Consider the following 26,212-nt stretch of genomic DNA (forward strand, 5'->3'; position numbering starts at 1 on the left):
CAAACATCAGACGACGCTGACACTGTCACTTTCCGGAATAGTGCTCTTGAGGTCTCCCAGTCTTCATCAAACACAACAACCAACAGCCGTTCAGTGTGCAGCCCTACGGTTCAGTTGTCTGTCTCGGAGATGCTTGAGCGCAAGAGGAAATTGCCAGCAAATGACCCCCGGGCCGTGGCACTAACAGCCAGCATAGCCAAGCTTCTGGCCTGCGAAATGCTGCCATATCGAGTGGTGGAGACAAACAGCTTCAAGGGCATGATGTCAGTGGCCATCCCACGTTACGTGGTTCCCAGCCGCTACCACTTTGCGCGCTCTGCAGTGCCTGAGTTGCATGAGCACGTGGTCAGCAAAATAACCCGAAGCTTGAAGAATGCCGTTGCCTGCAAGGTTCACCTCACCACTGACACCTGGACGAGTGCGTTCGGCCAGGGTCGATACATCTCCCTTACCGCGCACTGGGTGAACCTTGTGGAGCCTGGCAGCGATTCCTCACCTGCTACGGCGCGGGTGTTGCCCACGCCGCAAACAGCTGCACTGCCGTCCCTCCCACTGGATAACAACAGCAGCACCTACCTCTCTGACTCCTTCTCCTCCAACGCATCTCAAAGCTGTACCTCATCCGGAAACGCTAACCCAGCAGCAGTAGGATCGTGGAAGCAGTGCAGCACAGCTGTTGGCATGCGTCAGCAAGCGTTGCTGAAGCTGATCTGCCTTGGGGATAAGCAGCACACAGGGGAGGAAATTTGGAGGGGAATAAAGGAACAGACGGATTTGTGGCTGGCACCGCTGGACCTGAAACTGGGCATGGTTGTGTGTGATAATGGGAGTAATCTCATTCGCGCTTTAAGGTTGGCTAAGCTGACACACATCCCTTGCCTGGCGCACGTGATGAACCTAGTAGTTCAGCGGTTCCTGAGGACATACCCAGGCGTGGCCGATCTTCTGTTGAAGGTGCGACGAGTGGCCAAACATTGTAGAAATTCCAGTACTGCTTCGGGAGCACTCGCCAAGATGCAGGAGCGCTTCAATCTCCCCCACCATCGCTTGCTGTGTGATTGTTAAGCTTGGGGGTGTAATCTCCACAGTCAGCATACAACACATAAGCTGACGTGAAGGAGGTACACACACCAGCACAAGGGATCAGGATATCCCCAGTTTAGTGGAGGAGAGGACTGACTCCAATAGGAGATTGTGGTGCACAGAGCCGGTGCAGATCTGAACAGCCACAAACACTTTCGTAATAACGTCTCAGCGCAAGGTAGCGCTGAGCGCATAAACCAGGACTGAGGAGATCAGGACAGGTAGACAGAATGAACGCTTGCTAGCTAGCGATTACTTAGCGACAGCAAGCGTCCAAAACCAGACAGACTGGAATGAGGCAGCCAATGCGTTGCGGCGATGGCGTGCCTCACAAAAGACAGGACAGGAGAGACAGGAAATAGCAGGATCGAGATAGATGAACGTAACACAGATAAATATACAATAAGTATGTTTTCCTAGCGTATTACAATTACCGCTATCAATGAAACTATTCGTAACGTCTGACTAACATATGTATATATTGGCAATGAACCGATATATGACATAAGCAGGAACTCTGACTAAGACTGAAGTAATACAGGGAACAGGACTCAGAAGGATTCGCTATCTCTTCGCAGAGATGAACGCAATCCACAAACAGGACCAGGAACAGGATTCAGAAGGATTCGTTATCTCTTCGCAGAGATGAACGCAATCCACAAACAGGACCAGGAACAGGATAACTAGCTCAGCACGGGTGTTCACGATACGCGCAAACTACCAAAACGTGCTGGAAAACTGACTAGCTGAACACAGGAAATAAACAGTTCGTGTACGTATATATCAGTGACACTGATATATTAACGTAACACGAATACAAGGAAAATAACAAAATGCGCAAGTATGCGTATATATTGGCGATGAACCAATATATGACACAAGACAAGCAAGTAGCAACTTCTAGAACAAGAGCAGAACTAGGAGGACTCGCTGACCCCTTCGCAGGAGTCAGCGCAGTCCACACGGACCAGGAACGAGGTGGGGCACGAGCAGAGTAACAGATAGAGTCTGAAACTATGATAGCCCATGAGGCATTGCAGGAAGCAGTTCTTTATACTGAGGTCATCCAATGGGAGCAGACCTGCAGATTCCCACACAAGTGAATGGTAATTAATCACAGGCTGATAGCAGGAAAAGGCAGACAATGATATGCAGCCTGCAGGAAAGGGACCGCCCCTCCACTGCAGCAGACAATGTTTGTTTACACAAAAGCATATTAAACTGTCATAAACTTCAGAGCGACTGCAGATGGAATCAGCAACTAGTTTAAGTGCAAACCAAACTATGCAAGCAAATGCATGTAATGACATTAGAACTGCTTGGTTTGCAATACCAGTGCAGTCAGCAGTAAACGCTACAGAAGCGATCATAACAGTACCCCCTCCCTTAAACGCGGCCTCTGGACGCCTATGAAAACTGACATATTTCTCCTGAACCACCCAAACCAAAAAATCAGAAGTGGGAAATCCAGCAAACTGATCTGACTGAAAATTCATGAAGGTCGGATCCGTCCGACAAAACCAAATTCCCGAATCAGTCTCACCAAAACTAGACCAATTGGAACCAGAACCTACCGAACCATGCCCGTCAGCACTACAAGCCTCAGTGTGACACCCATCAGAACCACGACTTCCAGAAAACAACCCCAAGAAACTCTCTGCGCGATACCCACCGCCTTCCAAGGACTGTCCAAAAACGCCAAAGCCTTTGCAATGCCCACCGGAACTGTCCCTACCAACACAAAACCCACCGTTGAACCAGTCCAAGGTACCAGGACAAGTTTCCTCAGAGATCTCCCAGAACACTTGGAAGCTCCAAAGAGATCCCCACAGGTCAGAACACCCCTTAGGCTCACATGGAGAACTATCAAGAACCCCTATGGAACCCAGGGCAACTCCAGAGTCAGGGTCACAAGGACAAACATCAAGATCAGGGCTTTTAGGGACCAGAACCATCTCCGGGCATGCAGGCCAACCGGCAACATCAGAACATGTCTCCACTAGGGAAGCACGTGAGCACGCTAACACAGACACATCTGGGCAGTCTGGCATACGAAGCACATCTGGGCACACCGGCACAAGAGAAACCTCTGGGCATGTCAAGGAACTGCGAACCTCAAAGTCAGTCAAGACAGGACCGAAACCAGAACTGGGCAAAAAAAATTCATCATGACTAGACTTCATAGTTACTGGATTCTCACTAAAAACTGCAGGATCAGACTTAGATGTCGCTGATTCCAGCAGGGTTATTAACAAATCATGTTCAGGGGCATTTACAAGACAGGGCAAATCTTCTGATGTATGCACTGAACTAGACAGGGTTCCCATAGCTTCTTCTGGACTAGACAGAGACTCATCAAATACACTGGACTGGAGCTCATGAAGGGCTGCAAAACAAGTCAATATTGCAGCAATCCCCACTGAACTAGGCAAAACTGAGTAACTCACTGGACAGGAAGGGGCTCTGGAACTTCTGCCACACCGGCCAGAGAACCAGAATTTTCCAGGATACAGGGCTGGGTTTCAGAAACACTCATTAACCCGGACTGAAATTCTGAGATTTCTATTATTTTTTCCAGCGAGTCAGAATTATCCATGTTACAGGGCAAGACTTTTGAAACATTCAGAGGACAGGGCTGGAGTTCCTCGGCTGTTACAACACTGGAGAGGGACTCAACAACATTGGTTAAATCAGACTGTGTACAGGGCAAGGTATCTAACACACTTGCTGACGAGGACAATATTTCAATGGCTTCTGCTTCGCTGGGCAGAAATTCATCAAGTTTTATTAGAGCAGACTGTAATTCCAAAACAGCTGCTAGACAAGTGAGTATTACTGCAACACCAACTGAGGTAAGCGGTGCTTCAGCCTCCTCTGCTAAAGGGTTTAAAGTATCCAAAGTACTGGGTGAAGCATAAGACTCTGCGACCACAGCTTCACTGGACAGGATCACTGAACAGTCCATATTGCAGGGCAAAACCATGGAAGCACCTGCTGGACAGCATAATGATTCTGTGACCTGAGTTTCATTGGAGAGATCTACTGCACAATTCATGGTACAGGGCAAATTTATTGGAAAATTTTCTGAACAAGGTAATAATTCTGCGATTTCAGGTTCACATAGCAGATGCTCTGAGCTATTCACGAAACTAGAGCGAGGTGTAGAAACAGGAAGATCAAGACACAATGTTTGCGCATCTGAATCACCATTCATTTGTAAAATTGGAAAATTCAGATGCTGGGGTTCTGAGTTTACTAGACAGGATTGCTGGGACTCGGAAACTGATGTAGTGCATCTATTGGCATCTGCTGGATCAGACAGGAGTTGAACTTTATTAACACAGGTAATTTCTGCAGAAGTGTTTGCAGAGACAGGCAAGATTTTTCTGGTGTCTGTTTCACTAAACAAAGAGTCATGAGTACTGGCTAGGCTGGACTCGAAAGTCAGCAGGACCTCTGGGTCCTCTGCTGAGAAATTTGTGCAGGGCAAGATTAAGGAAGTATTAGCAATTTCTGTCTTACTGGGAAGTAACACTGAGTTATCCATGGTACAGGGTGGAATTACAGGAACTTCAATTTCACACAAAAGGAGCTCAGAATCACTCGCTGAATCAGCCAAAGGTGCTGAAGCAGGCGAGTCCTCAGGAACTGAGGAAGTGGAACAATCTCCACTTGACAGTGTGTCTTCCCTGGTATCAACTGATTGAATTGCATAAAAATCGTCCAGAATCGTTCTCCACACATCGATCAATGGAGCCACAAAGTCATACCCACACACACCAGTTTTTATTAGGTTATAAGCAGACTTAATGCATGCATTCAATACTAATTCACTTTTTGCACTGTAAAACTGACAAAATGAACTTGCATCTTTCTTCCATTCATAGACCAGAGCTTCCATCTCTCCTTTCTCAAATGGAGGATCCCATGCATATTTAACAGCTGAGCATTCCGGCTGATCATAGTTTGCAAATGTGTTAGTGGCAGAAACATACATTGGGTTATTTAGCAGGTGATTGGCCGATTTCTTATTCCTAAGGATCTCCAATACCTGTAGCAAGTATTGAACTGTAGTGTATGCAAATTTCCCTTGCTGCACGAATAAATTGATCTGTTCAATACTCTGTAATATATCTTCATAATCATATTCAGATAATTCATTTAAACAAGAACCTTTATTTTCCCTGGCTAGCAATGAAAGTTCATTAGTAGTTTCATAGGTCCATTTGACTCCCCTGAATGGTGACTGAATTTCATTATATGCTAATGGTGGAGTCTCGTTACAGATCTGATGCGCAGTCGCCAAGGGCAACGACTCCGCTGATTGTAACGCTTTTCTTTTGGAGCGTTTACGTTTGGCTTTAGACCCTGCTGCCTTAGCAGAAGAAAAGTTATCAGAACAATTATTTGCTTGCTGATTATTTTTGTAGGCAGTAGAAGGAGCAGCTGATTGACAAGCTGCCAGGAGCTTATCAAAAGGGCTAGGCAAATCGGTTTTGCGCAGCCAGTTATGGATCACAAACGCTAGAAATTCCAGTGGTCTTTCTTTTAAATTGGTATGATCCAAGACATCGTAGGCCCACTGAAACAATCTTCCCTTAAATAAAACATAAACTAGCTGGGGGGCCCACGTCGAAACAGGAGTAGCCTGGAGCTCAGGATTGGCCAGGAACCTGGCACATTCAGAAAAAAACTCATTTTCTGTTTCAGAATTGAGCTTCTCAAACTTCTTAAAGGAACAGGAACCAAAACAAACAGTGTCATTTTTGCTGGGAACCCCCCCCACAATGGGGATTGGTAATGGGGCTATCATAATGTTAAGCTTGGGGGTGTAATCTCCACAGTCAGCATACAACACATAAGCTGACGTGAAGGAGGTACACACACCAGCACAAGGGATCAGGATATCCCCAGTTTAGTGGAGGAGAGGACTGACTCCAATAGGAGATTGTGGTGCACAGAGCCGGTGCAGATCTGAACAGCCACAAACACTTTCGTAATAACGTCTCAGCGCAAGGTAGCGCTGAGCGCATAAACCAGGACTGAGGAGATCAGGACAGGTAGACAGAATGAACGCTTGCTAGCTAGCGATTACTTAGCGACAGCAAGCGTCCAAAACCAGACAGACTGGAATGAGGCAGCCAATGCGTTGCGGCGATGGCGTGCCTCACAAAAGACAGGACAGGAGAGACAGGAAATAGCAGGATCGAGATAGATGAACGTAACACAGATAAATATACAATAAGTATGTTTTCCTAGCGTATTACAATTACCGCTATCAATGAAACTATTCGTAACGTCTGACTAACATATGTATATATTGGCAATGAACCGATATATGACATAAGCAGGAACTCTGACTAAGACTGAAGTAATACAGGGAACAGGACTCAGAAGGATTCGCTATCTCTTCGCAGAGATGAACGCAATCCACAAACAGGACCAGGAACAGGATTCAGAAGGATTCGTTATCTCTTCGCAGAGATGAACGCAATCCACAAACAGGACCAGGAACAGGATAACTAGCTCAGCACGGGTGTTCACGATACGCGCAAACTACCAAAACGTGCTGGAAAACTGACTAGCTGAACACAGGAAATAAACAGTTCGTGTACGTATATATCAGTGACACTGATATATTAACGTAACACGAATACAAGGAAAATAACAAAATGCGCAAGTATGCGTATATATTGGCGATGAACCAATATATGACACAAGACAAGCAAGTAGCAACTTCTAGAACAAGAGCAGAACTAGGAGGACTCGCTGACCCCTTCGCAGGAGTCAGCGCAGTCCACACGGACCAGGAACGAGGTGGGGCACGAGCAGAGTAACAGATAGAGTCTGAAACTATGATAGCCCATGAGGCATTGCAGGAAGCAGTTCTTTATACTGAGGTCATCCAATGGGAGCAGACCTGCAGATTCCCACACAAGTGAATGGTAATTAATCACAGGCTGATAGCAGGAAAAGGCAGACAATGATATGCAGCCTGCAGGAAAGGGACCGCCCCTCCACTGCAGCAGACAATGTTTGTTTACACAAAAGCATATTAAACTGTCATAAACTTCAGAGCGACTGCAGATGGAATCAGCAACTAGTTTAAGTGCAAACCAAACTATGCAAGCAAATGCATGTAATGACATTAGAACTGCTTGGTTTGCAATACCAGTGCAGTCAGCAGTAAACGCTACAGAAGCGATCATAACAGTACCCCCTCCCTTAAACGCGGCCTCTGGACGCCTATGAAAACTGACATATTTCTCCTGAACCACCCAAACCAAAAAATCAGAAGTGGGAAATCCAGCAAACTGATCTGACTGAAAATTCATGAAGGTCGGATCCGTCCGACAAAACCAAATTCCCGAATCAGTCTCACCAAAACTAGACCAATTGGAACCAGAACCTACCGAACCATGCCCGTCAGCACTACAAGCCTCAGTGTGACACCCATCAGAACCACGACTTCCAGAAAACAACCCCAAGAAACTCTCTGCGCGATACCCACCGCCTTCCAAGGACTGTCCAAAAACGCCAAAGCCTTTGCAATGCCCACCGGAACTGTCCCTACCAACACAAAACCCACCGTTGAACCAGTCCAAGGTACCAGGACAAGTTTCCTCAGAGATCTCCCAGAACACTTGGAAGCTCCAAAGAGATCCCCACAGGTCAGAACACCCCTTAGGCTCACATGGAGAACTATCAAGAACCCCTATGGAACCCAGGGCAACTCCAGAGTCAGGGTCACAAGGACAAACATCAAGATCAGGGCTTTTAGGGACCAGAACCATCTCCGGGCATGCAGGCCAACCGGCAACATCAGAACATGTCTCCACTAGGGAAGCACGTGAGCACGCTAACACAGACACATCTGGGCAGTCTGGCATACGAAGCACATCTGGGCACACCGGCACAAGAGAAACCTCTGGGCATGTCAAGGAACTGCGAACCTCAAAGTCAGTCAAGACAGGACCGAAACCAGAACTGGGCAAAAAAAATTCATCATGACTAGACTTCATAGTTACTGGATTCTCACTAAAAACTGCAGGATCAGACTTAGATGTCGCTGATTCCAGCAGGGTTATTAACAAATCATGTTCAGGGGCATTTACAAGACAGGGCAAATCTTCTGATGTATGCACTGAACTAGACAGGGTTCCCATAGCTTCTTCTGGACTAGACAGAGACTCATCAAATACACTGGACTGGAGCTCATGAAGGGCTGCAAAACAAGTCAATATTGCAGCAATCCCCACTGAACTAGGCAAAACTGAGTAACTCACTGGACAGGAAGGGGCTCTGGAACTTCTGCCACACCGGCCAGAGAACCAGAATTTTCCAGGATACAGGGCTGGGTTTCAGAAACACTCATTAACCCGGACTGAAATTCTGAGATTTCTATTATTTTTTCCAGCGAGTCAGAATTATCCATGTTACAGGGCAAGACTTTTGAAACATTCAGAGGACAGGGCTGGAGTTCCTCGGCTGTTACAACACTGGAGAGGGACTCAACAACATTGGTTAAATCAGACTGTGTACAGGGCAAGGTATCTAACACACTTGCTGACGAGGACAATATTTCAATGGCTTCTGCTTCGCTGGGCAGAAATTCATCAAGTTTTATTAGAGCAGACTGTAATTCCAAAACAGCTGCTAGACAAGTGAGTATTACTGCAACACCAACTGAGGTAAGCGGTGCTTCAGCCTCCTCTGCTAAAGGGTTTAAAGTATCCAAAGTACTGGGTGAAGCATAAGACTCTGCGACCACAGCTTCACTGGACAGGATCACTGAACAGTCCATATTGCAGGGCAAAACCATGGAAGCACCTGCTGGACAGCATAATGATTCTGTGACCTGAGTTTCATTGGAGAGATCTACTGCACAATTCATGGTACAGGGCAAATTTATTGGAAAATTTTCTGAACAAGGTAATAATTCTGCGATTTCAGGTTCACATAGCAGATGCTCTGAGCTATTCACGAAACTAGAGCGAGGTGTAGAAACAGGAAGATCAAGACACAATGTTTGCGCATCTGAATCACCATTCATTTGCCAAGATGCAGGAGCGCTTCAATCTCCCCCACCATCGCTTGCTGTGTGATTGTTAAGCTTGGGGGTGTAATCTCCACAGTCAGCATACAACACATAAGCTGACGTGAAGGAGGTACACACACCAGCACAAGGGATCAGGATATCCCCAGTTTAGTGGAGGAGAGGACTGACTCCAATAGGAGATTGTGGTGCACAGAGCCGGTGCAGATCTGAACAGCCACAAACACTTTCGTAATAACGTCTCAGCGCAAGGTAGCGCTGAGCGCATAAACCAGGACTGAGGAGATCAGGACAGGTAGACAGAATGAACGCTTGCTAGCTAGCGATTACTTAGCGACAGCAAGCGTCCAAAACCAGACAGACTGGAATGAGGCAGCCAATGCGTTGCGGCGATGGCGTGCCTCACAAAAGACAGGACAGGAGAGACAGGAAATAGCAGGATCGAGATAGATGAACGTAACACAGATAAATATACAATAAGTATGTTTTCCTAGCGTATTACAATTACCGCTATCAATGAAACTATTCGTAACGTCTGACTAACATATGTATATATTGGCAATGAACCGATATATGACATAAGCAGGAACTCTGACTAAGACTGAAGTAATACAGGGAACAGGACTCAGAAGGATTCGCTATCTCTTCGCAGAGATGAACGCAATCCACAAACAGGACCAGGAACAGGATTCAGAAGGATTCGTTATCTCTTCGCAGAGATGAACGCAATCCACAAACAGGACCAGGAACAGGATAACTAGCTCAGCACGGGTGTTCACGATACGCGCAAACTACCAAAACGTGCTGGAAAACTGACTAGCTGAACACAGGAAATAAACAGTTCGTGTACGTATATATCAGCGACACTGATATATTAACGTAACACGAATACAAGGAAAATAACAAAATGCGCAAGTATGCGTATATATTGGCGATGAACCAATATATGACACAAGACAAGCAAGTAGCAACTTCTAGAACAAGAGCAGAACTAGGAGGACTCGCTGACCCCTTCGCAGGAGTCAGCGCAGTCCACACGGACCAGGAACGAGGTGGGGCACGAGCAGAGTAACAGATAGAGTCTGAAACTATGATAGCCCATGAGGCATTGCAGGAAGCAGTTCTTTATACTGAGGTCATCCAATGGGAGCAGACCTGCAGATTCCCACACAAGTGAATGGTAATTAATCACAGGCTGATAGCAGGAAAAGGCAGACAATGATATGCAGCCTGCAGGAAAGGGACCGCCCCTCCACTGCAGCAGACAATGTTTGTTTACACAAAAGCATATTAAACTGTCATAAACTTCAGAGCGACTGCAGATGGAATCAGCAACTAGTTTAAGTGCAAACCAAACTATGCAAGCAAATGCATGTAATGACATTAGAACTGCTTGGTTTGCAATACCAGTGCAGTCAGCAGTAAACGCTACAGAAGCGATCATAACAGTGATGTCCCTACGCGCTGGAATTCTACGCTGCACATGCTAGCCCGCTTTTGCGAGCAGAAGAGTGCAGTGGTCCAGTACATGACGGAGCAGTACCGAGGCGCATCCGGACAGCTGCCAAGCTTCTGTGGATCCGATTGGGCCAACATGTTGGACCTCTGCCAAGTCCTCCAAAATTTTGAGCACTCCACGTTGCTTGTGAGCAGTGACAACTCTTCAGTCAGCATTACCATACCACTGCTGTGTTTACTGAAGAGGTCAATGTTGAAAATCAAGGAAACAGCTGTCATGATGCAACTGGGGGAATCTGAAGGAGAAAACGATCAGCGTGATGATACCAACATCAGGTCATCTGCCTCAGGAAACGCTGGCCCCAGCAGCTATGACGAAGAAGAGGAGGAGGAACAGCTGGAGTTGGAGCAGGAATTTCATGCCACCACTGACGAGGGCCAGAGCGGTGCACGTTGGACTTCCACAATTCAGCGCGAATGGTCAGCAGAAGCAGACCAGGAAGAAGGTGACGACTATGATGCATCACAACTATCACAACGCTCACAAGAGGATGAGGATGATTCTGGCAGGACTCTGGCACACATGGCTCAATTCATGCTAGACTGCATTGAATGTGACCCACGCATTGTGCGCATTCTGGACAACACCAATTACTGGGTTTATACCCTTCTGGATCCACGGTACAAACACAATGTTCCAAAACTGCTTGAAGAAAGAGTCAGACAGGTCAAAATGGAAGAATACCAGCAGGCCCTTGTGGAGACTTTAGAGAGGAGATACGCAACACTCCCGGACCCCAACCAAGTAACATGAACAATGAACATCTGTGATGGGTTAGCGTTTCCGGTCCCTGTTTATTGAACCTCTCATCTGTATTACATTTATGACTGCATGGCGACAAAATGCATTGCTATCCGCACGCTTCTTGTCCTCATGCAAGGCCTGGGTTGTTGTTTCTCAAAGCGTGGCCTTCTCCTTCTGCGCCGCCCTCCTCCTGTTCCATCACGTGTGCTGCTGCTGGGTTAGCGTTACCGGTCCCTTTTCCTGGAACCTCTTATCTGTATTACATTTATGACTGCATGGCGACAAAAAGCATGTTACCTGTGCAGAGAAAAATGACATTTTCCGCATTTAAAAGACATTTTTTCCTTTGAAACTTTACAATCAATTTTCTCAAAAACTATAAGCTCTTTTTCAAATTTTTTTTCCTCTTGTACCCACTCCCAAGGTGCACATACCCTGCAAATTTGGGGTATGTAGCATGTAAGGAAGCTTTACACAGCACGAAAGTTCGGGTCCCCATTGACTTCTATTATGTTCAGGGTTCGGCGCGAACACCCGAACATCGCGGCCATGTTTGGCGAACGTTCGCGAACCCGAACATCCAGGTGTTCGCCCAACACTAGTCTGAGTGTTGCAGGTCTCTGGAAAAGAGACCTGTCTTCACTCTGCAAGTTTCAGAGTTGCTCTGCTGGTGAGGAATTTGCATCTACTTGTCATGCAAATTGCCTAGCTGCTTCCTCTGATGGCTTGCAGTATAAATACCATTTCTTCCCAGAATTTCCTGCTGGTCATGATGGTTTGTTCCTGCTAACTCACCTGGAGTATCAGCCTTTGCTATTGTTTGCTAAGATTATCTTAGAGTAATTCCTTGGGACTGCACTAGGCATCCCTTCTAGCGTAGTCAGGTTGTATTATCTGTTTTGCCTTGTACTGTCTAACTATTGTGATTGTCTTGTTGCCAGCGGCGGTCGACAGGAAATCGTTCTGTCTGTACTCCGTCTTAGGGGTGCAAGCCAGAGCAGCGGTTGCTGCTGGCAACTCCTTCTCTCTGCCTTGTCTGGTACGAATGCTTGCTGTAGGCTCGGTGAGGTAACCGTTTAGCAAGCGTTCGCGTTCTCTATTTCGTGTTTGTGTTACTTTGGTTAGTTAGGGTGGCACGCTTATCACTGGGCGCCTAACGCGCGATGATCGTGTCTTTAACGCGTTCGCTGTTGCGAATGAGTGCGGAGTTCACGTTTAGCTAGCGTTTGTTATTTTCTTTGACGTTCAGATCTTGTTATTTGCTGTGTCTTTCTTGCCTCACTTGTGCTTTGTCTTACTCGGTCTTGTGTCACTATTGGCAATCGCCATTCTCGCGATTGCGTTCCCACTTGGTTTCCGCTTTTGTGTGTTCACCGTTGCCGGGTGGCGACTAGATTGGTGGACACACATACATTCTGTCTCTGTGCTCACTTTCTCTCTACAAAAGGACTGTCTCACTTAGTCTCAAAAAACACTTCAATTTTATTAGTTGTCTGCATACAAACCCCCCCCATCAACCCCCATAAAATCAAGCCTAAGAGTGTGTACCAGCCTAGCATACACAGCCGGCCGTGTCATTCACGCTGCACAGCCAAACTGCACCATTCAACCACAGAGCTTTACTCCCGGGAGTTTCCAGAATATAGTAAATCTTCTGATGTATGTGCTATGGCCTTAAATCCAGTTCCATGTCCAGTACTGCGCATGATCTATAGTAAACAGTCCCAGATCCAATCCGGATGCAATCTTCACATATACTGTAGATATACATAGCTACTACTATGCTGTCTTGTCATATGATCTTATAAAGTTCATTCAGGGGGAGTGAGGTTTAGCATGCAATTCATGTTAGTCCATGCAGAAGGGGGGGGTCCCAGTTAGCATAAGCGACCACTAAACTTGCAGCCAGTCATTAGGCATTAGATTATTTCAGTAACACATAGAAGGCTGGCACCTCCACAGGTTTATGGGTCTCTCCTGGCAACTCTTCGGGCCCCCTTCTGTCTGGCAATTGCTCGCATCCATCTCCTCTCAACCCCTTAGACCACCAGCAGTGTTCCACGCAATTCTGGATCCATGCGCCAGTCAGCGCGCAGCGTGACGTCACTCCGGCTCGTTCCCGTGACTAGTATCGCCCGCCCCTCGGGCTTCCTCAGACCCACATTTTACTTGCTACCCAAGGTTCATAAAAACAAGGACCAACCACCAGGAAGACCCATAGTTTCGGGCATTGGGAGTTTAATTGAAAAATGTTGTTCATTCATAGATTTTTTCTTACAGGAACATGTTTGTACATTAGATTTGTATGTGAGAGACTCTCTTGACTTAATTACAAAACTAAACCATGTTCATATTCCACCAGGTACACTCATGATTTCATTGGACGTTGAGTCTCTATATACCAACATAGGACACCATCATGCAGTGGAGGCAGTTCGTTATTTCTTGGCGACTACTACTATCTCTAGATCCGAATTTAACGACTTTTTGATAACCCTTCTGGATTATGTGTTAAAGCACAACTACTTCACTTTTGATGGTAGGTATTACCTACAAGTGCATGGCATCTCAATGGGCGCCAAATGTGCCCCGTCAGTGGCAAATTTATTTTTGGGCTGGAGGGAACGAGAAGTGGTGTGGGGGCCGGGTTACGAGCAATTTCATCCTCACATCCTGTGTTGGCATCGTTTTATTGATGACATTTTACTCCTCTGGGATGGCCCTGAGTCCTTGGCCCTAGAGTTTATCAGGGCATTGGGAAATAATGATTTGAATATTGTACTTACCTCACAAATGTCCTTTGAGTCCTTGGACTTCCTAGATCTGCAGCTCTCTTTTTCAGATACGGGAGCCACCTTGTACCGTAAGGAAACGGCGGTAAATAGCCTACTACATTATGAGTCTTTTCACACTAGAAATTTGAAAAATAATATTCCAGTGGGTCAGTTCCTAAGGCTGAGGAGGAATTGCTCCAGCGAAGCTGATTTTCAGGCGCAGTCTGTGTTGCTAAAGGCAAGATTCAAGGAACGTGGTTATCCGAAACGTGTAATCGAACAGGCCTATCAGAGGACAACTAATACCAACAGGGAAAGATTGCTGTATTCCACAAGAAGAAAAGAGAATGACCTGGTAAGATTTTGTACACCCTACAACAGTAGTTGGGAGTCACTGAGAAATATAATCACTAAACACTGGTCTATTCTGCAAACTGATTCCATAGTGAATAGGTATCTTCCGGCCAAGCCATCCATCACAGCTAAAAGGGCCCCCAATTTAAAAGATCGATTGTGTCAAAGTCATTTCCAGCGACGACATAAGAGACAACCAGTCGTATGTGGCAGTTTTCCCTGCGGGAGATGTAACATCTGTGAGATGATGTCACCTACCAGGGAAGTTCACAGCGAGAAGACTAATAAAATACACAAACTTAAGGACTACATCAATTGTCAGTCTGAAGGGGTGGTATACCTTTTATGGTGCCCATGTAACAAGCGATATGTGGGTCAAACTAAGAATATGTTGAAGAGCAGAATCCAAAAGCATCTCTCCACCATTCGTCTGGCAGGACGGGACTTTTCTGATGGCAAGCCATTGACTCCGGTGGCAGAACATGCACTTAATGCCCACGGGGCAGTACACGAGGCTGGAAGGTGTGTGGTCTATCCAAGGTGTACCTCTCTACCAGGGGCGGTGATATTACCCAGTTACTCCTCAGGCAGGAGACCCGCTGGATCTTCGATCTAGGTACGTTATCTCCGGTAGGTTTGAATGAGGAATTTTCATTCCTTGGTTTTCTACACTAATTTTCTGATTTTCGGATGTGTGGGGCACTACATCATTCCCTCCCCTCTCCTCATTTATCACACTAAACGGTGGTTGTGGGTGATGCACTCAGTGAGTAGGCGTTATCCCCCACCACCATGTACGCAGTCTCATCTTTGTGAGTAGGATGAGTTTTATCCATTCCCACATGTCTTTCCATCTTATGGGTCTGCGTCTGCTGCTTCTCATTTGTACAGCTACGTCTTGTATTGTTTGACTATGGGCGAACACCATCACTCCAGGGGATTGCACGTGTGGCCATTTTCATGGCTTTTATGGATTATACCCTTCTGGTTTGTTACAATTGGACACGTGCCTTGGCGGTCGTGGGTGAGTTCGACTGCTGGGGCTGATGAGTACTTTTGATATATTAATGTATGGGCACGGTTTACATCTTCCCGTTTATGTGTGCCACTGTGTAGAGTGCGAATCACCACTTGTCCCCAGTCGGTTTTGGTGAGTAGACCACTGGTTTCTCTTCACCCAATTTCAATTGCTCTTCAACGTTTATATAGTGTGAAGTGGTTCGAATCAGTACGGTCTCTTGACTGTGTCAGGACCGTGTAATTATGCTGTGGTCGGATAAGGCCGAGATACTGATATATTTTCTCCTTTTGTTACTATTGTAGATTCGCAGTGGAAGTGTCCATACAACTTATTTGATCTATCCATGACTGATGTATTTCTCTGAGCCATTTTTTCATGAAGACCACCAACTATCTATTTGGGATCATCATACTATGACTGTTTGGATCAACCCTGAAGAATTTGCGCAATTGTTTGGACTTATTATATGTCTCTCTATTTCCACTATACTTAAGTACTTGCAGTACCCTGGTTTGTCCTGCTGGTGTCTCTGACATTCCTTTCACAATGGATTCTTATGACTTCCATTGTGTGTGTATTTATATTGATATATACCTAAATGCGCATGTGTGTACATTTTTAACTATTCATAGTGTATATTTTCTTTTCACCTTTCCACCCTGGCTTGGCAGCTGTTCGCTGCACGTTATTAGACCAATTTTCTTATTTGTAATTGTCCATAGGTGTTTTTAGATGTATTGCCCGTTCTTTGCCCTAATCCAACATGGCTGCGGATCTGATGGGCGGCGTTCGGGGTGGGGATGGTCGTCCACGTCACACTGCACGTGGAGACCAGACCCCGTGTGTGGCCACACACCTTACTTGGCCCCTTGCTCTGCCCCATTCAGACTGACGTCATGATGCGCCCCTAACGCGTCATCCTATGTGACTATTTAATTCCTTAAAGAACGGGCTAGATCCATGCCCGGAAGAAGCCGCTGTTTGCGGCGAATCGCGACGGCGTTTGGCATGCACGCCCTCTTCTCTCTCCACATTGCTAAGCAGCTCTTCTTGCGCACACCATTGTAAACTTTGCTGCGATTCTCGCAGCCTTTAGCACTTATGCCTCAGTGCACGGCACCTTTGATCTCTACACGGATCATCTCTACACTGGGTTCTTTCCTGTCACCCTGATATCTATTGGACAGGGTGGACTGGCATTTGGTATTTGGCATATTGCTCATATCTATTTCCATTCTCTGGCTTTACACTCTCTCCAGCACTTTCACTGCTCCATTCTTACCTGTGGATCGAGACTACTACTATTTGATTCCACACATTTCACATGTGTGGTTGTGTAGCATTGTGAGGGCATCATTCCTTATAGACAATTAACATTTTATAGTGCATATATCTTGTTGTGCCATTGTTTTTAGTACATGTTTTTAAAAACATTTTTTGATATGGATAAATAAAGGCTATTTGTATTTCCCTACATTGTTGTGGTGCGGTTTTTGCAGGGCCCTACTGTTTCTCTGTGTTTTACAGGGCGGGCGATAATAGTCACGGGAACGAGCCGGAGTGACGTCACACGCTGCGCGCTGACTGGCGCATGGATCCAGAATTGCGTGGAACACTGCTGGTGGTCTAAGGGGTTGAGAGGAGGTGGATGCAAGCAATTGCCGGACAGAAGGGGGCCCAAAGAGTTGCCAGGAGAGACCCATAAGCCTGTGGAGGTGGTGAGAGCCCGTAGGGCAGAGTATCTTGTGTGTGTATATGAGGGTTGTGGAACGCTGCGGTCAGGCGCCAGCCTTCTATGTGTTACTGAAATAATCTAATGCCTAATGACTGACTGAAAGTTTAGTGGTCGCTTATGCTAACTGGGACCCCCCTGCATGGACTAACATGAATTGCATGCTAAACCTCACTCCCCCTGAATGAACTTTATAAGATCATATGACAAGACAGCATAGTAGTAGCTATGTATATCTATATGTGAAGATTGCATCCGGATTGGATCTGGGACTGTTTACTATAGATTATGCGCAGTACTGGACATGGAACTGGATTTAAGGCCATAGCACATACATCAGGAGATTTACTATATTCTAAAACTCCCGGGAGTAAAGCTCTGTGGTTGAATGGTGCAGTTTGGCTGTGCAGCGTGAATGACACGGCCGGCTGTGTATGCTAGGCTGGTACACACTCTTAGTGCCCCTTCAAAGAAGGAAGATCGTAATGTAACATGAATAAATCTGAAAAAGTATAAAATCTTTTGCAGGATTTGCATCTTAAATGCTCCCAATTTCCCAGTCCAGGACAGATAAAATGTAGACAATGTTTCTAATTCCTGGGATATTCTCTGAATCATGGGGGGAAATTAACTTTATATATTTCAGAGGAACTCCCAGGAATATTAATCCCTAAATATGATATATGAGAATTAGTCCAACTGAAGTAAACAATTTAGGATATATATTTTTGTAACTCATCGGAAATATTAAAACCTTGTATAAGAGATTGCAGAAAATGTATATAAAGCTTCCTGTACATGAGTCAGAGATACCATTGGTTTGGTGCATATAATGATCAGATCATCTGCAAAAAGACCAATCTTTTGGTGGGAGAATCCAGTATGAATTCCTTGTATGTGGGGATTTCGATGTACATATTTTGCTAAGGTTTCAATAATTAAAACAAAAAGAATGGTTGACAAAAGACATCCCTGATGTGTTCCATTTGAAATTTTAAAGGATCTAGATTTAAACCCTGAAATTATTACCTGAACTGACGGGTTGGAATAAAGAGATAATATAGCCTGATGTAAAGACCCTGAGATACAAATTTTTTTGAGAACCTTTTCTAGAAAGCCCCAGTGAATACAATCCAATGCCTTCTCTGCATCCAAAGAGAGAAACAGAGAAGACACTCAAGTAGACTCCACCAACTTAAGAATATTTAACATCTTTCTAGTACCATCAGATGCTTGATGACCTGGGGTAAATCCGACTTGGTGAGGATGAACAATACTTGGAAGAATCTGAAGAAGTCTATTTGCAATAAGCTTTGCATACATTTTGGTGTCACAATTTAACAAAGAGATAGGTCTGAAGCCAGAAGGACAACTTAATTTTTTGCCCACTTAGGCAGTATAGTTACAGTGATGTGAAAAACTATTTGCCCCCTTCCTGATTTCTTATTCTTTTGCATGTTTGTCACACTTAAATGTTTCTGCTCATCAAAAACCGTTAACTATTAGTCAAAGATAACATAATTGAACACAAAATGCAGTTTTAAATGATGGTTTTTATTATTTAGCCAGAAAACAAAGCTCCAAATCTACATGGCTCTGTGTGAAAAAGTGATTGCCCTCCTTGTTAAAAAATAACTTAACTGTGGTTTATCACACCTGAGTTCAATTTCTGTAGTCACCCCCAGGCCCGATTACTGCCACACCTGTTTCAATCACGAAATCACTTAAATAGGAGCTATCTGACACAGAGAAGTAGACCAAAAGGCCCTCAAAAGCTAGACATCATGCAAAGATCCAAAGAAATTAAGGAACAAATGAGAACAAAAGTAATTGAGATCTATCAGTCTGGTAAAGGTTATAAAGCCATTTCTAAAGCTTTGGGACTCCAGCGAAACACAGTGAGAGCCATTATCCACAAATGGCAAAAACATGGAACAGTGATAAACCTTCCCAGGAGTGGCCGGCCGTCTAAAATTACCCCAAGAGCGCAGAGAAAACTCATCCGTGAGGCCACAAAAGACCCCAGGACAACATCTAAAGAACTGCAGGCCTCACTTGCCTCAATTAAGGTCAGTGTTCACGACTCCACCATAAGAAAGAGACTGGGCAAAAACGGCCTGCATGGCAGATATCCAATGTGCAAACCCCTTTTAAGCAAAAAGAACACTAAGGCTCGTCTCAATTTTGCTAAAAAACATCTCAATGATTGCCAAGACTTTTGGGAAAATACCTTGTGGACCGACGAGACAAAAGTTGAACTTTTTGAAAGGTGCATGTCCTGTTATATCTGGCGGAGAAGTAACACAGCATTTCAGCAAAAGAACATCATACCAATAGTAAAATATGGTGGTGGTAGTGTGATGGTCTGGGGTTGTTTTGCTGCTTCAGGACCTGGAAGGCTTGCTGCGATAGATGGAACCATGAATTCTACTGTCTATCAAAAAATCCTGAAGGAGAATGTCCGGCCATCTGTTCGTCAATTCAAGCTGAAGCGATCTTGGGTGCTGCAGCAGGACAATGACCCAAAACACACCAGCAAATCCCCCTCTGAATGGCTGAAGAAAAACAAAATGAAGACTTTGGAGTGGCCTAGTCAAAGTCCTGACCTGAATCCTACTGAGATGTTGTGGCATGACCTTAAAAAGGCGGTTCATGCTAGAAAACCCTCAAATAAAGCTGAATTACAACAATTCTGCAAAGATGAGTGGGCTAAAATTCCTCCAGAGCGCTGTAAAAGACTCGTTGCAAGTTAATACAAACGCTTGATTGCAGTTATTGCTGCTAAGGGTGGCCAAACCAGTTATTAGGTTCAGGGGGCAATTTCTTTTTCACACAGGGCCATGTAGGTTTTGAGTTTTTTTTCTCACTAAATAATAAAAACCATCATTTAAAACTGCATTTTGTGTTCAATTATGATATCTTTGACTAATAGTTAACGGTTTTTGATGAGCAGAAACATTTAAGTGTGACAAACATGCACAAGAATAAGAAATCAGGAAGGGGCAAATAGTTTTTCACATCACTTTATATTAGCTTGTAGGCATCCATTTGAAATTGTACATTGAAGCATGAATTGATTCAATATTGCGAACATTTTTGGGCCCAGTATGGATGAAAAATTTGAATAATCTTCATTTGAAAGACCATCTGGACCTGGAGCTTTAATTAGGTTTAAGAGATTTGATGATGCTTCTGCCCCTGGCTGTCTTTGTGCCCTGTGCGCAACTAGAAAATTCCAAGAAAAGCTGTACGCACTGCAAAATCTCCACATCACTTGGAATATAGTCCTAACACGAAGTGTGTTAATATTATCCACAAATCCCTTCACAACATTGCAGTATCTAGATTTTTGTTTACATTACCGTAGCCATCCATTTTACATTTCCAATAGTACAGTTTTACAGTATTAAAGAGTACCCGAGGCGCATATAGATTATAGAATATAGGACACAGAGGCGTGTTCTCTGCCCAATAACATGCCTCTGTGTCCTTCTGCTACTGCTGTCAGTCCCCCCTGGGCTCTGCTATCCCAAAAAAAACTAGTGACAGGCTAGCGACAATCTGATTGTCGCTAGCCTCCTGTTTACCTCCAGCCATCAGTCACTCCGCTCCCACCGCATCATTCCGCCGCCTCCACCAACCTCATCTCCGCCTCTGTAACCGCACTCCCCCGCCTCCTCCAATCGGCAACTAAGCCGTGAACCAGGAAGCAGTGCTGCTCAACAGGATTCTGGATATCCGAGTAGACCCGGATATTCGAACTTTTAGGCCTATCCGACCAGATCCGGATTCCGGATACCTGGGCCAAAATTCGGATAGCTATCTGCGGATAGTTTGACAGCCAACCCGGATATTCGCAGATTTCTCCCAGATATCCGAATCCGGATTACAAATCCGGTGGCAAAAACACACACACACACACACACACACACACCCTCCTCCTCCCCCTCTCTCTCTCTCTGAGGCATTTGTAGAATGTCAAAAGCCAGCTTACATACATTGGCCAGGAATCAAACCCAGGTCCACTGCTTTGAAGGCAGCTATGCTCACCACTATACTACCGACAGCACTACATGCTGAAGCCAGCCTAGCATGTACCATTGTGATATACCCAAAAGAAAAATGAGCTTGCTTATTTGCCTAATTTGCTAGATGAAAGCAGTGGGACACATGGTGAAACTGCTTACCAGATTCAATTCAAGACTTCAGAATCAGAAAGATCATGTTGCTGATGTAACACACACAACAAAGGACAGCAATTTGAAGTCTGGAAGATTCCAGGGCAAGGGTGGGAAGGATGAAAAGCTAGCCATGGCCATGCAACCCTTCCTGCTAGCCATTTAGCAGCACTTGTGTGCACAGTGTATGTGGCACAATTGGTTAGAGCATTTGGCTGTTAACCGGAAGGTTGGTGGTTCAAGCCCACCCAGGGATGGCCTTGCATTTTGTGTTGAACAGTTGCCCGAAGAAAACCCCAGATAGCAGTTTTGCAGCAATGGCATACACACAGTCCTTGTGGCACAATTGGTTAGTGCATTTGGCTGTTAACCGAAAGGTTGGTGGTTCAAGCCCACCCAGGGACAGCCTTGCATTTTGTGTTTTGTGAAGGGAACTAATGTACCCTTCTTAAACTTGAAGATTGTATACAAATGTAAGCAGACTGCAGAGTGGCGCAGCAGGAGTGTGCTGGGCCCATAACCCAGAGGTTGATAGATTGAAACCATCCTCTGCTAGGCATAATTTCATTTTTGCACCTCGCTTTATCGCATTGGCAAAACGGTTTCCATAGCCCTGTAAGAGAAAGTGTAATAAGGGCCCTGCCGTAACATAGATATTACGGCAGCTAAGACTACTCCTGGGCCTTGTAGTTGAAGAGATGAGTGAAATGGCTGGCTTCAGCCTGTAATATTAGTTGACCTGGGTTTGATTCCCAGCCACTGGTGGTATAGCGGTGAGGAGAGCTGCCTTCTAAGCAGTGAACCTGGGTTCGATTCCTGGCCAAGGTATGTGAGCGTGCTTTTGACATTGTACAAATTGCTGGAAGATGAGATCCTCCTCCCCGGGAGGGAGGGAGCTAAGACTACTCCTGGGCCAGGGAGGAAGGGCCCTTTACAAAATAATGAAGATACATACTTCATACACCCTTAGAAACGTTTTTAAAGCAATTTAAAGGCCACTTCCGGTTTTCCATCTGGATATCCGAATCCGGCGGATACTGGGGTCAGATATCCGGCCCGGATTCGGGTTGGAAAATTTTGGATCCAGATATCCGACCCGGATCGGGTAGAGCAGTATCCGAATCCGAATTAGTTCCAGATAGTGAAAAGTGGTATCCGAGCAGCACTGCCAGGAAGTACTTTTGGGTCGCGGCCATCTTGGATTCTTCTGCCGGTGATCGGAGGCTGCGGAGGATGAACGGGGCCACAGAGAACGGGGAAGATGCATCCGGGAGGCGGCGTGGAGAAGGTAGTATGTTTTTTTTTTTAAAGCCACCTCGGGTTCTCTTTAATAGAAGTTATGTTTTACTACATTTGAGATAATTTGACTGCTTGCTGCTATGAGTGGTTTGCTTTTATATTTACCTATGCATGCTCACTAGGTCAAGGTTTTTATTTATTTAGTCGTTTATTGTATTTATAAAGCGCCAACATATTACGCAGCGCTGGACATTAGTTAGGTCACAGACAATATTTAGGGGTGACCTACAGCAATAAGGCAATACAGGAATACAAGAAAAACCAGATCACGCAGCACAGTATGAGTACAAGTCACTGGATGGGAGCATGGAGATTAGGCAAGTCGAGTTCACTCAAATGCATAGAATGTCTGCATGGCAATGGAGGTGCGTGATCAGGTAGGAGACACAAGGAGGAGGACCCTGCCGAAGCTTACAATCTAAAGGTAGGGACACGAAAGGCAGGGGACCAGAGTTCAGCTGCGGTTTCAGAACACCAGTGAGGGGTGGTAGGCCAGAGGGAGTTTTGAGGGCCTTCTAGAAGATGTTGAACAAGGGGGCAGCCCTAATGGGTGTAGGCAGGAAATTCCATAGTGTTGGAGCAGCTCCTGAGAAATCCTGGAGAGGTAACTGGGACTGGGTGACGCGGGGGTGTTATGATCATGTCTGCAGCGTTTACTGCTGGCTGCAGTGGTATTGCAACCCAAGCAGTTCTGATGTCATTACATGCATTTGCTTGCATAGTTTGGTTTGCACTTAAACTAGTTGCTGATTCCATCTGCAGTCGCTCTGAAGTTAATGACAGTTTAATATGCTTTTGTGTAAACAAACATTGTCTGCTGCAATGGAGGGGCAATCCCTTTCCTGCAGGCTGCATATCATTGTCTGCCTTTTCCTGCTGTCGGCCTGTGATTAATTACCATTCACTTGTGTGGGAATCTGCAGGTCTGCTCCCATTGGATGACCTCAGTATAAAGAACTGCTTCCTGCAATGCTTCATGGGCTACCATTGTCTCAGATTCTGTCTGTTACTCTGCTCGTGCCCCACTTCGTTCCTAGTCCGTGTGGACTGCGCTGACTCCTGCAAAGGGGTCAGCGAGTCCTCCTAGTTCTGCTCTTGTTCTAGAAGTTGTTACTCTGCTTGTCTTGTGTCATATATTGGTTCATCGCCAATATATACGCATACTTGCGCATTTTGTTATTTTCCTTGTATTCGTGTTACGTTGATACATCAGTGTCGCTGATATATACGTACACGAACTGTTTATTTCCTGTGTTCAGTTAGTCAGCCTTTCAGCACGTTTTGGTGGTTGCGCGTATCGTGATCACCCGTGCTGAGTTAGTATCCTGCTCCTGGTCCTGTTTGTGGATTGCGTTCATCTCTGCGAGGAGATAACGAATCTTTCTGAATCCTGTCCTGTTACCGTTTGTGGATTGCGTTCATCTCTGCGAAGAGATAGCGAATCCTTCTGAGTCCTGTTCCCTGTATTGCTCCAGTGCTAGTCAGTGTTCCTGCTTATGTCATATATCGGTTCATTGCCGATATATACATATGTTAGTCAGACGTTACAAATAGTTTCATTGATAGCTGTAATTGTAATACGCTAGGAAAACATACTTATTGTATATTTGTCTGTGTTACGTTCATCTATCTTGATCCTGCTATTTCCTGACTATCCTGTCCTGTCTTTGTGAGGCACGCCATCGCTGCAAACGCATTGGCTGCCTCATTCCAGTCTGTCTTGTTGTGGACGCTTGCTGTCACTAAGTAGTGGCTAGTTAAGCAAGCGTTCATTCTGTCTACCTGCCCTGATCTCCTCAGTTCTGGTTTATGCGCTCAGCGCTACTTTGCGCTGAGACGTTATCACGAAAGTATTGTTTGTGGCTGTTCGGATCTGCACCGGCTCTGTGCGCCACAATCTCCTATCGGAGTCAGTCCTCTCCTCCACTAAACTGGGGATATCCTGATTCCTTGTGCTGTTGTGTGTACCTCCTTCCCGTCAGCTTATGCATCACGTGCTGACCGTGGAGAATACACCCCCAAGCCTAACAGGGGGGAGCGGCTAGGAGGAGCGGAGTGAGCGGCTAGGTGCGTACCTCTGAGCAAGATCAGAAATATAGGTTGGACAGATTTGTAGGACAGGTTTTGGGATTAAATATTATTATATATTATAGCTAATATATCATTAGATATTATATAGAATTGGCAGCATGTGGCATCCTGTAGCTCTGGGGATCTCTACCACTGTGTACAAGACATTTGTCCCTGGAGCAGGGTGAGACGAGTGGAAGTAATTTACTGGTATAGTATAGAAACTTTGTTATTTGTCATAAAAAAAAAATACATAGAAGCATTGTATTATAGATGAAGAAGCCAGGGCAGGTTTTGCAATATCTAATTATGAAAATAAAAATTTATTATGTGGATCTTCAATGGACATAAGTCATAAAAAGGAAATTTTGGATTAGGTATTGCATCCTTGATGGCTATGGTCTAATCACTCTGCACTTTGAAATGGTATAAAAATAGTCTCTATAAAAGAAAGCTTGGCACTCACATCTCTGGTGGGTGAAACCCTCCAAAGGCCACCAGGCAGGGTTAACTCTTCACTATCCACAGTCTTCAGCGCAGCCAAACGGTTACGGATCTGTCGCATTGTCTCCTTCAGCTGTCGCAGAAGAAGAAACCAAGAAAATCATTAAGAACATTGACTTTCTACTCTGGGCTGCCCCAGTGCACTCCCCATTATGATATCAAATTCAAAGTGAGAGACGTAGGAAGATGCCATTGCTGACTTTCCCTTACAAAATACTGCTTACCTGGGCGTCATGTTATTCCTCTATAAACAGAATCACTAATCCAGAACAAGTACACAGACCAGTAGTTCTAACTCTGCTCTTACTCCATTGGTTGCATGCTTGTTCTAGTCTGTGAATTGAACTAGTGAAGCCAAGACATCAAGCAAATTGCATTGTTTAACCTTTTCGGGACCGCCTCTATAAGATCCTACGCCGTACTTGTGGCTGTTCTAGCCTGATGCGGCATAGGATCTATGCCGCCCGCCGTTTCTGCTTCCGGCGCGATTGTGTGCACCCAAGAGGGGAGATTAAGTAGACATATGACAGCTGACATCTCCCCTCAGTGATCAGAAGCCATTGCATATGGCTTATGATCACGTGATAACTATGATCGCCGGCGGATCATAGTGATCACTGTAAGACAAAGAAAAGGATTGGCCCTACAAAAACCGCACCACAAAAAATGTATGAAGTACAAATAAGCCTTTATTGAACCATAGAGTTATTAAAACCATAAAACCAGGAGCACAGTATGAATAAAAATGCCCTCAATGAACAATAATATCAAACAACAACACATAAATATGTATGACTGTACAACAAAACACACCGGTAACCTGCAGATGGAAGGGTGAGGGGAATGCTGGATGAAGAATTGAGGTATAGCTAGACACC

General features: G+C 45.3%; 1 protein-coding gene across 4 annotated transcripts in view; it reads right to left on the reverse strand.

Annotated features, from left to right (window-relative positions):
- Positions 1-26,212, reverse strand: part of CCDC15 (coiled-coil domain containing 15) — a 476,574-nt gene that overhangs the window by 235,235 nt on the left and 215,127 nt on the right. For all 4 annotated transcript variants that reach the window (XM_068240262.1, XM_068240258.1, XM_068240259.1 and 1 more), the window contains one exon: positions 25,297-25,407. In XM_068240262.1, the coding sequence (XP_068096363.1) occupies positions 25,297-25,407 (111 nt within the window). The remainder of the gene's footprint in view (positions 1-25,296; positions 25,408-26,212) is intronic.

The sequence above is a fragment of the Hyperolius riggenbachi genome, chromosome 6 (assembly GCF_040937935.1).
Source record: "Hyperolius riggenbachi isolate aHypRig1 chromosome 6, aHypRig1.pri, whole genome shotgun sequence".
NCBI lineage: Eukaryota > Metazoa > Chordata > Amphibia > Anura > Hyperoliidae > Hyperolius > Hyperolius riggenbachi.